At 39.4% G+C, this 15288-nt stretch overlaps 1 protein-coding gene across 1 annotated transcript in view; it reads right to left on the reverse strand.

The window, feature by feature from the left end:
- Positions 1 to 15288, reverse strand: part of CNTNAP5 (contactin associated protein family member 5) — a 914769-nt gene that overhangs the window by 40685 nt on the left and 858796 nt on the right. The window contains exons 20-21 of the mRNA XM_060106110.1: positions 14581 to 14711; positions 6946 to 7033 (exon numbers count right to left, since the gene is read on the reverse strand). Of these exons, the coding sequence (XP_059962093.1) occupies positions 6946 to 7033; positions 14581 to 14711 (219 nt within the window). The remainder of the gene's footprint in view (positions 1 to 6945; positions 7034 to 14580; positions 14712 to 15288) is intronic.

The raw sequence follows: 15288 nt of genomic DNA on the forward strand, positions 1-15288 counted from the left end.
CAAAATAAAATAATTTTTCAGTAGTTTCTTTGGGAGCTATAAACTTGTTCCAAAGAAGATAACATGCATTTCATAAAAGAGGAACTTTCAAAGATTATCTTTTCTGTTGTAACACACTTAGACTATTGATGTACACAAGCAAAATGCAGTCCCCAGATTATGCACAATTCCAAGCCTACCTCGTAGAACAGCATCCCATTCTTTCCTGGTTAAAGGGGGTAGCAGAATATGAATGAGAAAAAACAGTGCTGTTATTGGATTATTGTTGATTTGTCCTCCTCAGAGTCCATCTCACTCTGGTAAGAAAACTTCGGCTTCCATTTAAGAAATAACATTTCTCTATTCTCAACACACATCTGCACCCTGCAGGTCAATATGGCACCTGTCCAGAGCCATAGCTGGGTGCATAATCCAAGCATGGCCACTCAGTGTATTCTAATCACTTGGTCATTGTCATCATCTGGACTTGTCACTTGACACAAATTTGTCCTTTGAGACTCAATCCAGGACTTTTTTCTGGAAATTTTAGAAATAAGAGTCTTTCTTTCCACCAGGGCTGTTGAAATGGTAGTGATCAAGCATGGGGCTGCTGATGCCACCTTTGTTACCATTGAAATTCTGCCTGAGAATAAAGCCCCTTAGAGAGGTAAAGAGAGTCAAAGGTGGAGTGAGAAACAGACAGACAGATAGACAAAGGCCGAATCACAGTCACATTTGAACTTCTGAACCCAGCTGTGCCTGAAGCAAAGCCTGCACTTTGAAACTTCCATTTTCACCAAGTACTATATTATCTATTGTCAATTTAAACTGGTTAAAGCTTGATATGCCCTTAAAACAGCCCTGATTGACAGTGACTCATACTCCCATCTTCAAGGTTCACCACAGTCCAAAATTGCTCTTTTAGAATGCATTTGAGTCCCTCTTTGGAAATTACCTTTATAGCCACTTTTCCAGACTCATTAAAACAAAAACAGTAACAAAGCAAAACACAGTTCTCCTCCATGTCCCCACAATCTTCAAACATCAAAAACTTCTAATGTGTGGAGCGTGTGCTAAATACCAAGTACTTTACATATGGAAGGCTTACTCAGCTCTCTGAATTAAATGTTATCATCCTCGTTTTATTGATGAGGAACTTTAGACAGATTAGAAAATTCACCATGGTCACACAATAGTAATCACAGAGGAGAAAGCCAAACATGACTTAGTTTGTCTCTAAAAAGCAGAGCTATTTCACTCTGTAATTTTGCTTTTCAGTTTAATATCAATTGGACCTGTCTTGAATCAGAAGGGGGGCCCAACTGTGTACAAAATTTTAAAAAAATAGAGTACGGTCTTCCCAAACGAGTACTTTGCAGTACTCACCTTTCACTTACATGCATAAATTCTGCTGTGCTGTCTAAAAATATCAGCCATAACTCTTCACCTACAAAATGTTTGAGAAATGATTTAACATGAAAACAATCAGGGTGTTCGGTCAACAAGACTCTGATGCTGCAGAAGACACAGTAGGCTTGATATTCAAAACTGAGGGATTTGGGAGAATCAAAAAACCCTGTTCTACAGACACAATCAGAACTCACTTCATCTGAAGAAGCCAAAAGCATAGGCAAGCGCTCACAAGTAGCCCTACAATTTCTAGATCAGCTGGGTTCTTTTGTAGGTTGAGAAAGAATTTCTTCAATTTCTAATGGCTAGTTAGGGCCGAGTGAATTTTGAAACTACCTGGGCAAACAGCCATCAGAGCAAAATAATAATGTCTCTGCCAGGTGTGAGTTTCAGCCTATCAAACTGGCAAGTAGGCAGGAAATTAATAAATGCTGGCTGTATAAATGGATAATCCTGTAAGTATGCCCTGAATGTCTATTTGGAATCTGTTAACTACAGTTTAAAAGCAGTACTACAATTCCTTTCCACCTAAACTTGAACATGTTTCCATATTTTAAAAAGTAACTGCTTCCTAAGTCTGCAGTACGATAAGAGTCTCCTCTCAGGAAGAAAAAAATAATAACAATTATAATAATTCCTTAACTCTTAGTTTTCTAAGATGTGTGTGTGTATATATATATATATATATATGTGTGTGTGTGTGTGTGTGTGTGTGTATATACAAAATGTGTATATATATATATATATATATATATATATATATATATATATATATGCCTTCAAATTTAATGATATGCTCTGGCAGAGTAAATTAAGAGAAACCAGGATCAGAAAAAAATAATTTTAAAAATATGTATATAAATAAAAACACAGCTTCTTTTAGAAGTTTCAAGCTCTCTAAATTTCTAAATATGTCGGAATGTCCAAGTTCTTTTACCAGGGTTGAGTGAGACAGAAACTTAGAAACACACTGGTAAGTCACACTATTTGAATCGAAGGAATGTGCTTCTATGTTTTCTAAAGAATTCAGTAATTTCCCAGAAACAGATGATCTTGTCCAAAAGGGTGACTTCCCTAAATATATACACTTTTTTTCTTTTTAATGTTATCTTCTCCTTAATACATTCATGTAATAGACCAGAACCAAGAAATCTTTCTTAAAAGTCAAAGAACGTTAATAAACCAAGGAATAAACCTAACAACAGCCCATGACTTACCATTGGTAAATACCTATAATGCAATTTTAATGTCAATGATTTTATCTTCTATTTTCATGGACTAGTCTCTACATCATAGGAATTCCCAAGAAAGAGACTTTTATTCATCATGGTATGTGTGTAGGCACATACCATATAGAACCATCATTGGTACTAAATAACTACCTTCTAGAATGGTGAATTGATTGGCTCTTCCTCTTACAGAAAGAAAATGAATAAATGGGTTCTGCTTTACAGTGGGATGTTGTTAATGGTATTGAAGAAAATTGTGACAACAGATTTACTACATTTATTTGCCCTTGGTCTATCCTATGAAAAATGCTTGCAAATCCTTGTTTTAGAGTTGAAAATGTCCAACCGATTACTAGAGTTTTCTAAAGTTGTGGAGTAGGGTTGCATTTGTCGTAAATACCATGTACCCATTCCTGCACCATCCCTTCTTATAATAAATAAGAGTTATTTCCAATGCATGAGGCTTCTTTCCAAAGGGTCTGCAGGATAGATGTCCCTCCTTAATAATGGACATGATGTTTATATCATCTTCCCTCACCTCCAGATATAGACCTTTCATAGACCAGAAGCACTGAGGTTAATTGTGGATCCAAGTGCTCTTGTCTGTTTATAGCAATTTGGATGGGAAGGAAGGTGGGGAGGCAGGAGTCTCCCACACTTAGCCCAGTGAAGACATTTTATTGGATACTCTTCCTCAACCATAATCAAATTCTTTCCTATCTTTTCCAAAACAAAATGAAAAGCTGGCCCTCAGTAATTTAGTACTCTGCTTTAAATTTTCATCCTTTCAATCTTATGTTTTATGGGTTTAGTTCAAAAGACAGAAATGCCACAGGAATATCATACACAGTGGCAAGATTAATAGAGAGAAATTTTTAAATAAGAGGATGTTTCTAGAGCTGCCATTACACACACTAGGTGTCATGAAAACAGCCAGAGCTTGGTGGTCTTACAGCCCTAATGATCTCCCTTCCCAAAATTGTCCTGACTTGGTTGAAGTGAGGATTCAATGGCTCAAGATGTATTTAGGTGTCAGGGGACATATAATAGACCAGATACTACAAAAAATAATTCTGCTTCATTAAAATCAATCAACACATTTTTAATGTCTTGCTAAGCTTCAGGAAACAAAGAGGAATCCTAAGTTTGGGGGATACTTATTGGGGAAGAAAGATGAAACCAAGACAGTGAGTCATCAACCAACATTAAAGTTGTATCAAGGAAAAGTACCTAAATCGTCTTGAAGAAGAATAGGAATCCTAGCCTTGAGCTATTGCTAGGTGAAGATGTTCAACCTATGACTCTTACATTCAAATCAGTGAAAAGGGGACAAGATAAATAAAATCACCTAACAGAAAAGGGCATAAGTATAAAACCTCTCCACCTGGGATGTGGCTCTGGATTGAAAAAAAAAAAAAAAACTAACAAAAATAATAATAAAATGACATATTATGATATGATATGATATTATGATATCAAGAGGTTTGGTCTCATTCAGGCCTTGAGCTTAAATTTATATTCACTCTCTGTCTAGAATAAAACCCAAAATGAGAAACTGAAATAATTTGAAATTGGTAGCACGTCCTGGCACCAGGCGGAAGCAAACACAAATCTTGCCTGGAGGAAAGCTTTCCAATTTCTGATCATCAATGTTCCTACAAATTAATTTCAACCAAAAATGAGCTCACACACGTACTTATACACACACATAGCATAGGAGGACAAGCTATCATAGGAAAGAGTTAGAAAACAGAAAATAATAGATTTAGATCCATATGGACTTCCAATATTGGGAATATCAGAGACAAGATGTTTAATAACTAATAATGGAATACTTAAAGACACAAAAAGATTTAAAAAATCAGTGGGAACAACAGATTATCTTAATTAAAAGGCACATTTGAAAAAGGATAAAGTATTACTTTAAAAAAACATAATCAATGAAAAAATGATTCATTGAATAGGTTTAATGGGATGTTAGGCATAAATGAAAAGAGAATTCATGAATTTGAAGATAAAACCCAATGAATATCCCAGAATGTGAGACAGTGATATAAAGAATAAAACTTATTTATAAGACGATGGTAAGACACATGAGGATACAGTTTAAAAGTCTAAGGTTTATCTAGTGCAGGCCGAAAGTAATTAAGTAGAGAGAATAAGAAAGAAGCATTACTGAGATGCTGAGAATTTTTGAGAGCTAATGGATAGATACATATGAATAATACATATGAACTAGATACATAGGAACTAATGAATAAATGCAGGAAACATAAACATATCAAATAAGACAATTAAAAATAAATCCACAATCAGACACATGGTAATAAGACTGCCAAACACCAAATTAAAAGAAATGATCATAAAAGTAGGTTTTGGGTGTTGGGAGTGGTGGTGGTCAGAGCACTTTCAAAGGCAGGACAGGCTGACAGACAGCTTTTCAATAGCCAGATCAGAAGAGTCCAGTGTTGTGCTGGCGAGGGTTTAACCTGGATGTCTAGCAGCAGGGAGAGCCCTGACTTGCAGAATTTCTGAGCTCCATGGAGTAAACACTCCCAGGATGGCTGATTTCAAACTACCCTTGTGACATCACAGAATTGGGCAGAGATGTATGTAACAGGTCCTTATGAGCCATTGTGAGCTGGCTCCTTCACACCCATGGATAAATCCTTCAATGTCAATTTGTACATCTAGTAAAATTATCTTCCAGGAGTAAAGATGAAAGGTGAAACTCCTGTTTTCAGATAAAGGACCCCTCATACAGAAAAAAAAATTCAAAAGAATTTACTTCGGAAACAATGAAATCGAATCTGGTAGAAAGTAGAAGGTTCCAACAAATTAGTGACTGAATTAATAAAACACAAAAGCAGTGTCTACATGAAATAATAATAATTATTAGTAGGAGGGGGGAATGGAATAAGAAATAAGTGTAAAATTCAATCTAGAAGTCAGTCACTGTTGATTGGCTCATTCAACTGCCATTTTAGCAACTAAAACTGACATTTCCCAGACCTGACAGCAGATAGATTTCTGGATGCACATTACGTTCTGGAAATTAAGTACTGTTTATGAATCTGGAAGGCTATAGTGTGACAGGAGTCATTTTTCTGCCTTTTCAGCTTTTTCTACTGGCCAGCAAATTCATGGTAACCTGAAGTATTCTCTGCCACCCTTTTTAAGAGACATTCTCCGCCTCTTGGGAGTTGACACATGCCACTGCAGCCACAGTGGCATCTGGAATCTAGTCTCACATAAGGGATGGCCTGGGAGTTAATAGCTCCCACTCATGAGCTCAGAGCTGCCTGGAGAGTTACTCCAAAAGACTCTAACAAGAATGCACACTGTAAGTGTGGCCACAATTTTAAAAGTAACTTATTTCCTGAGTTAAATCCATTCCTGCTTAAAATGCCTCGGGTTACTAATGTTTTCTGCACTGTATTATGACTGAGAGAATAAGAAAGAACATGCTAGAATCACAGGAAAGTTGACAAGTAGAAAATAAGGAGGCAGAAACAAATCCAATCATACAAGTAACCCCCAAATGCACAGGGGCTTACATTTGCAAATTTATAAAATAGAAGATGGCCAAACTGGATACAAATGCAGTATTTAGCTATAGCTCTTCACAAGCTCATATATAAGGCTAAAAAAAGAAAAGATTGAAAGGGAAATATGGAAAATGATATACCAGGCAAATACTAACTAAAGCAAAACTGAATTAGCTATATTAATAACAAACTAAATTAAGCACAGAGACATTAAAGTTAAAAAATATTACTTCAGTGTGAAAAAAAGTTCAATTCACTGAGAAGATACAAAAAATTTCAATCTTGCCTACACCCAATAAAAGTCATCATTAGACATAAAATGCAAATTCACAGAACTTCCTGTAGGAAAAAAGAACATCCATTATTATCATAGGAGATTCCAATCCTCTCTGAATTTTTGATAAATTAGAAAACAGATTAAGTACTTACAGAATTAAATAATTGGGTTGTTCAAATCCTTAAATTATTTAAGTGAAATTTACATAAATTAAACTAAAAGAACTCAGTAAACGCTTTAAGTTAATTAATTTGAAATTAGGTAAAAATAATTATTTTGGTGAATCACTTTGTTCATTTACCTTACTCGGGATTCTACAAAATAGATATACATGTCACTTTGTGGTCCTGCCACACGTACCTCTCAGCCTCCCATAGCAGGACTTTTGGTTCTACATCTTGGATATTATCTGCATCTTGGTGCTTCCCCTGATGAAAATTATTTATTACTTTATTTATTTTAACAGAGCTTGCCGGAAAGGCATGGACTAGAAAAAACAAACCTGTGACTTTGCCCAAAGTGAGGGACCTGATAGCCCTGAACTCAACCTCTGAGGAGAAGTTATAACTGAGTCGGAGGTGCTGATCCATCTGCAGGAAAAGAGAAAACAAAGAGGCATCAGCAGAGGTCCGCATGTCCAGCACATGAAACATTCCCATATGAAACAGCTTTGAAAACACACGCAGGGAAGAGCCCTCTCTGGGACTTTCTCTCTGGAGAGATGAGAAATGTCTCGCTAATTCTCCCACAATGCACATATAAAATACCCGTTTGTTTACTCTTGGTGAAATAAAGGCTTTCACACAAGTCTTCTCTCTGGGAAATTCTGTACAGCTTTTCACAGGTATTTATCTCCCCACTGAGAGTTTCTCACCAAATTCTTTGCTGCAAACAAGCACACAAATGAAGCCTTTCAAGAATGCTCGCTGTGCAGGATTAACATTAAAAGGAAAGCAGGTATTCATTCCCAATCTCTCCCCCCTTCTTCCCTTTTGGTCCTTAAAACCATTACCGCCTCCTCTGCTCCAATCATTCAGACCTGGCTTCATTCATGGGTGCCCTGGGGGATTTTCCTGAGTGAATATTTCAGTTTGACAAAAGGTTTGACCCTGGAGAGGGAAGACTAGCTGAACAGTTGCCACCAACACGAACAGATGTTAATCCCATCTTGCAGACGAGTGAAAGCCACGAGGGGGATTCTTTGGGACTTTATCTCTAGGGTCATTCTTTAGGGAACCCTCCTTTCTACACACATTGTTAATTCCAGTTCCATCTCTTTGTTCTCCTCCCCATTTCAAGACACCGTTTCCCATCCATCCCCAGGTATTTTCTGTCTAGTCAAACCCTACCAGTATCTTCCCAGCTCTACTCTGAATATTCATATGATGTTATCCCTGGGAAGGATCCTTGTAACATATCACAGTTCACCTGTAGGAAGAGGAGACTAAGACCCCATCAGCTGCGTGCCCGTCCCCGGGCTACCCTTGGGGAGGAGCTGATCAGGACACATACCCAGTGCTCCCAGCTCCCACCACCAGAGCCCTCCTTCTGCACCCACTGCTGCTCAGTGACCCTCTTCCAGGACTCTGGGTCCTGTGGTGGTTTCTGCTGTGAAGGAAGTCAGTGGCTATGACTTGTGACATGTGACTATATGGTTTATTTCTTTTTCATTCATGAAATTATGCTTAATAATACTTGTTATTTATTGAAGACTTGGTATGGATGAGACACCATACTAAAGTATCCTTCAAAATGCATTCTTCCCTATCATACTGTGAAATAGACATTATTACCCCTGTATTTCAGATGGTGGAACTGATGTCACAGAGATCACAAACTTGGGCAAGGGCACACAGCATCACATAGCAGTGTCCCCTCGGCATGTGGCTGGCCAACCACACAATATGGCGTTTGCTTTACTTGTCCATATCTCTCTAGATGCCTGAGCGGCTTGTAGACAATCACTGTGTGTTCTTATTTCTGAATTTCTACAAAATTCATTCAACAAATGTTTGAGCATCTCCTATGTGCCAGATACTGTTCTAAGTATTCCCAGTGTCCACCTCCTCCCGGAAGCTTTCCTTGATGCTTTGGTTAGATTAATTGATCCTGTTCTCTGTTTCATGGTGCCTTTTTATTTTTTTCTACCTCTAACCTTGCATTGAAGGTGCTGTATTTTAATGATCTGCTCTCTCTCTCTCTCTGTCTCTCTCTCCCCCTCATTTTCCCCCCCTAAACTATTGGCTTTTTGAGGACATCTTATGGATATACGTTTTCTGTAGGTCCTAGTACAGAAACTGGGAAAGTAACTCCAAAGATAGGTTTGTTGAGTGAATAAACAAACATCCTGTACTGATTCCCTTTCTACCTTTTGGGCTATGAAGACAGCATCCATCACAACACCAGGATGCCTCTGGCTGCCCTGGTGGCCTCCACACCTTTATACAACATAGGGTTTTTCATACCCATGGTCCTCACCTGCAATCTATTTAATGCCCAGATTCCATCCTTGCCCTGAAGGAGTTTTCTCTCTGCCTTATCACAGAGCTCTCACCTACACTCTGGAGCTGTCTCTTCCAGCAAGGGGCAGGGTGCCTCTTCTCATGTTTTGTTGCCCAGGTTGGAGAGGAGGCTAAAGTGAGTGGGAATTTCCTGCTGAGTGGAGAGTAGAAGGATTCTTAGAACTGAAGGTTGAGCTCAGATTCCTCTAGCTTCTGCCTGTCATCTCCTCCCCAGGCTCCAAAGGATCAATTTCCTATGCAAGTGATTCCCTCAACATTACCACACTTGGAAGAGCTAATTGTTCTAGTATATGAGTCATTCTTGTCCTACTGTTCTGCTTTGTGGGAACTTACCTGGTCCTTTCTACTTTAACCAGATGACAAATAAGAGGGAGGAGGTGAATGACACTTAATCAAAGGGTTATTTTTTTAATAAGTATTTATAAAGGTTTGGAGATGAAGGTAGGATGATTCAAAGAAGGCTTGAGATAGTTGGGGAATTGATTCCAGCCCTGACATGGAGTGAGGGCACCTGAGTGCACCTGAGGACAGCCTTGGTACTGACTCAGGTGCTGGGTTACCCATTTGAAAAGCTTAGCAAATGCACAGGGCAAAAGCAAAAAAAGTGGGGGGTTGTACCACGAATATTAATTTCTAGGACCTCAATCTTTATGATAGGGATTAGACAATCACTGAAGTCTTCAACGAGAAATACATTATTATGTTATATTCCCATATGTTTATTTTATGCTTTAGGATTGCTTTTGTTTTTAACTGCTCTTGGTGAGGTGGTGAGAGAATGAAGTACCACAGTCCTTTAAACTTTAGGGTGCCTAAAATTTTTAATCTGGCCTCGAGAAGCTTTGTTAATCTCAGAATCAAGGATGCACAGTGGTCTTGTCAAGTCATTAAGTGTGACGAGAAAAGGAGGGAAATTGAACAAATGTTTTTCTTTTTTTCTTTTTTCTTTCTTTCTTTTTTTTTGTGATCCCTAGACACCAAGCTTTGTGCTTGGTCCTTTAATTATGATCTTTCACAGAACCTTTACCAGAACCGACTGAGCTCAGCTACATTTGTACCCCAGCCCATCCCTACAACACTCAAACTTTTTTTATGGATAAATAGACTGTACCTCAGAAATGTGCATAACCCATCTAAGATCCCAGAGCATAAGTGATGGAGCTGGGATTTACACCCAAGCCTGTCCCACACTAGGGATCCATCTCTTGATCTCAGGGTCTTCACCTCTCAAAGGAAGACATTAACTCCATGGATTGAAAATGCTGGGCCTCCTCCTTCTTTACAGCTTGTAATTGTGCTGGCATTTTGATAACCTGGGTTAATCTGTTTAATGACATTAATATATTTTAAGTAGGGACCCTGTAGATTACCTCCACCACCAGGGCACGGGTCGGGACACCTGAGCCTTAGAAATGACTGGCCAAATAACAATTCTCAAATCATCACCAGGATTTCCCACTCTTGTCTGCAGCCCTGGTCCCTAAGGACTCCTTCCTAGAGTCACACAGAGCAGAGAGGAGAAGGATTAGCAACTCAAGATGATACCTTGTAGGAGAGTCTGTTCTTAGCTACTGGAGGCCTCTGGCTGGCTAAGTATAGTGCTAACCATCTGCCCTCTTTTTATAACTGGTTCTGAGTAATGCCTGAGACTGAGATGGAGTAGTAGCTTACCCCTTTCTGTTTTTACTAAATAGCTTGTTCCTTTTCTTTTCTATTATTTTTTGTTGTTGTTTTGGGTTTTGTTGTTGTTGCTTTTTAAAGTTGGCTGCGCAAGATACACAGGATCTTAGTTCCCCAACCAGGGACTGAACCTGCGCCCTCGGCAGCGAAAGCACAGGGTCCTAACCACTGGACTGCCAGGGAAGGCTTGTTCTAAGTCGGGAGGAAGGAGAAGAGATAGGGCAAGGGGGGCTGGGAGTGTAACAGAGACAAGTATGTCATGTGACTGTGTCAGTAACTTGATTTAAAGTTAAAAAACAAAGAAACTCTCCATCTCCATTTTTTTCTGCTACTTCTGTGCTTTGGAAATGGTATGTCTTCCACTGATATGTGCTTATCATTGACTATTGATTGATTGGTGGGAACCCTTGAGATGGAGAAGAGAAGGGAGTACTCCATTATTCTCTTGCTGCCCTATTTGTGCCTTGTGTTTGCAGAAAGAAGACAGGAAATAGAAAGAAAAAGAGAAGGGGTCATATATGCAAATGCCCACCAGCATGCAGCCTAGATGTCCCATCAAGGCCTCAGTCAAGACATGTTCAAAAAAGATGTCATCATTTCCACCTCCTTTGTCCTCTAATCCAGCCTCAACCCAAAGACTTTTAACTCTTCTTTCAAGAGTCAATACTAGAGGTGAGTCCATTAAATTATAATCACTCAGGAATTGTGATTGTGTCCTATATTTGCCAAGGACTCCTGAACTTCCCCCGAATCAGAAAAACGAATATTCAGTCTTGACTTATCCCATAATCCATATCCAGACAGTCACCTAAGGCTACTGACGTTCCTTTCAGACCTTTCTCAAGTCTTCCTCTCATTGGCTACCCCACTGCACTAGTTGAGGACCTTATCTTCTCTTCCTGCTTGGTCTCCATCCTATATCTCATGGCTCCCAAATGTGTATTTCCATGGAGCAATCACAGTGAGCCTCGGGAAACAAAAGCCTACCCATGCCACTTTCCCTGCCTAAGATCCAGTGGTTTGCCTTCCCCTCTCCACAGGGCTATTTTAATCTTCTCCACATAAGCCTTGTGGAATTAATTCACCTAGGTCAAAAATATTTATTAAGGATCTGCTATATGTGAGACACTGCTTGATAAATTGGGGGTTCCATGGTAATGAAAATAAACAAGAATCCCTGTCCTCATGAAGCTTACATTCTAGAGGAGAGAGATAGGACAAGAAATTAGATAAATAGATAAGTTGTATCGGATGCTAGTGATTAAGTGGTTTAGGATTGAAGTCAAGGAGCTGGATTGCTGTATTAAATAAGGCACTCAAAGATGACATCCTTGAGTCAAATTTTGAGTGAAGTCCTGAAGGAAGTACAAGTACAGGTAAGCAATGTAGATACATGAACAATCGTGTTCTAGGCAAAGCAAACTCAAGCATATTCAAGAGCTCTGGAAATAGCAAGCAGGCCAGAGTGGCCTGAGTGGAGTTACACAGGGGACAGGAATAGGTGAGATCAGAGAAGTCACAGCAGGAAGCGAGCAAGGTGTGTGCAGTCATGGAGGTGCTCTTAAGCCACTGCAAGATCTTTGGCTTTACTCTGCATAAGAAAGGAAACCATGGAAGGGTTCTGGACAGAAGAGTGTCACGATTTGACTAAAGTTTTAATAGGATCACTCGGGTTGCTGTGTTCAGAAGAGGCTGTAGGGGAACAAAAAGAGGCACAGGGGTATGTCAATTAAAGGCAACCCATGTGATCCAGCAATCCCATTCCCAGGCAAATATCCAGAGAAAACTCTAATTAGAAAACATACATGAACCCCAATGTTCATAACAGTACTATCTGCAATAGCCAGGACAGGGAAGCAATTGAAGTGTCCAGCGACAGATGAACAGATAAAGAATATGTGATATATACATACAATGTAATATTACCCAGCCATAAAAAAGAATGAAATAATGTTATTTGCAGTAACATGGATGGACCTAGAGATTATCAAACTAAGTGAAGTAAACCAGACAGAGAAAGAAAGATGTCATATGATATCATTCATATGTGGAATCTAAAAAATGATACAGATGAACTTATTTATGAAACAGAAACAGACTCACAGACATAGAAAACAAACTTATGGTTACCAAAGGGGAAAGGGAGTGGGGGAGGGATAAATTGGGAGGTTGAGATTAACATAAAGACACTACTATATATATAATAGATAAACAACAAGGTCCTGCTGTATAGCACAGGGAACTATATTCAATATCTTGTAATAAACCATAATGGAAAAGAACATATACAAAAGAAAAGGTCACTGTGTCAAATGCCAGTGAAAGACAAATGAGGAAAAAACCATTGGATTCGGCAAGATCCGGCCACTGTTCTCTTGAGAAGTGTGATTTTGTGGCCGCTCAGTGACAAACCTTCATTGGGTAGGTTTAAGAAAAAGGAAGAAAAAATTTGGAGAACAAGCCTATAATCAATATTTCCAAGGAACTGGGCAATAAACTGAAAGAGAAAATGGGGCAGTACATGGAGTCAGATAAGAGAGTGAGTTTTCCTTCCCTCTCGACACCGTACTTTTTTGTTCATGTTTTTTGGTTTTCTTTAATGCCTGTAATACTTGCATGCTTTATGCTTTGGGAAGCCATTAAGTAGAGCTGGGAAAATGCTGTAAAGAAAGGTGGGGAGGGTAATGCTGCAGTGATGCTGTCCACTAGGTATGAGATCTGGCCCACAAGTGATTGGTCAGGTATTTGCTAGAGCCATTAGCTGTTCGTTTTCAGCAACAAGAGGGAAAGAGGTGCACAGACACAGATGGAAGTAGGTGGAGAAATGTGCTGAGAGTGTGAGGATGTTCTCTTCTGAATGCTACATTCTTTCACAGAAAGAAGGAAATGAAGTCATCTACCAAGAGTGAAGATTGAATTGCAATTGTCGGCGGTCTAAGGAGAGAGGGGAAGTTTAAAATTGCCATCTAGGAGATCAGGAGAATGGATGAATTAACAAAGACTAAGGGGTGATTTCTGGGCAGATTTAAGAGTTCACCTGAGGTCATGATTCTAAAGGGGGATGGTCTGGACCCTGCCTATTTTCTATTGCGATCCACTATTGCCTGATGCTCCCCTGGGAATTCTGTGGCGTACCTGACACACTCTGCTCTTTCAGACAGTTTTGCAGGGGCTCACTGGGACCCTCTGCCTCTTTCTTCCCCACCCAGCCAATTCGAAATCAACATCAAGACTCAATTTACTCCTAACTTCCTCCAGAATGTAAGTACTGCTGATCTTTGGACAACATGTGTTTGAACTGTGCAGGTCCATTTATACGAGGAATTTTTTCAATGGTAAATATTATACAACAGTACTACGGGATCCTCCATTGGTTGAATCCACAGATGGGGAACTGTGGATACAGAGGAACTGAAGACAGTGAGCGCCACCTATAACTTATACACAAGTTTCTGAGTGGGTGGGGGGTCAGTGCCCCTAACCTCCCCTCCTTGTTGTTCACGGTTACCCGTACCTGATGCCCAGATGAGGTGGGTGCCCTCATCCATGCTCCTGTATCACCTGTGCACACTCCTTCCACAGCCTTTACCCATCCCTTGTGATTCCCTCATTATGCTACAGTTCAGGGGTTATCAAAACTGAACAGGCATCAGCATCACCTGCTCCCCCTCCCCACAAAAAAGTTTCTGATTAAGTAGATCTGACGTGGAGCCCCCAAATTAGTATTTCTTACAAGGTCCCAAGTGAGACTGATGCTGATGAGGGGGATGCACCCTGAGGACCACTATTCTAATTCTCCAAAGGCTAGGGCTGAGTGTGGTTTTTACCTGTCCCCAGAACTTGGCTGCACAGTTGGCTCGGGGTCGAAGCTCAGAAAAGTTGTATTGAGCACCAAAGGCACATTTGGCTGAATGAGAAGAAGGGAAGTAAGGTACCTGAATGGTAAACACTCTGCCCTCTCGGTTAATCTTCAGGTGGTGCAGTCTTCCATTGGCAAAGTTCTCTGTATCGATGGTGAATACATGGGTTTCTTCCTTGCTTAGCTGGTAGCGAACTTGTAAGCTTCCTTGAAAGACAAACATTAGACATTACAATTAAAGATAGGAGCCAAAAATGCAAAAATATGATCAGATTGTCTTTTAATTGATTGTGACTGTTTTCTAGGGACCTACGTCTCAATCTTTTCATTATTCACATTTTTAAAAGGTATTACATATCTTGTGACTATAGCATCTAGGTCCATATTAAAAATCCTGAGTATAGCTGAAATACTTTTGTGTGTGCGTGTGTGTGCATGTATGTGTGTGTATGTGTGTGTGTTATCAGAAACTAAAATACCAGTTTGGAAAATAAAACAACCACAAGTCTATTTTGTAAGTGGATTGTGAAAACTTTAATAAGGTAAAATCTTTTCCCATGATCTCTTCAGTTCCTACCATTTCCTAGAACTCCCTTTCTTCCTAATTGCCTTCCTGGAATTTCAGAGTATGTAATGTGAAATAAGATTGTAAAGTAATCTAGGCATAATAGAAGAGAATAACTTGGGGTAATGAGGCAATTACATGACAGTCAGCCAATAGCAGAAGCTCCCTACTGCTAATCTTGGTTTCCTTCATTCCTCCTTTCCTTTTGGTTCTGATCAT

Source organism: Mesoplodon densirostris, chromosome 8 (genome assembly GCF_025265405.1).
Source record: "Mesoplodon densirostris isolate mMesDen1 chromosome 8, mMesDen1 primary haplotype, whole genome shotgun sequence".
In the NCBI taxonomy this organism is placed as follows: domain Eukaryota; kingdom Metazoa; phylum Chordata; class Mammalia; order Artiodactyla; family Ziphiidae; genus Mesoplodon; species Mesoplodon densirostris.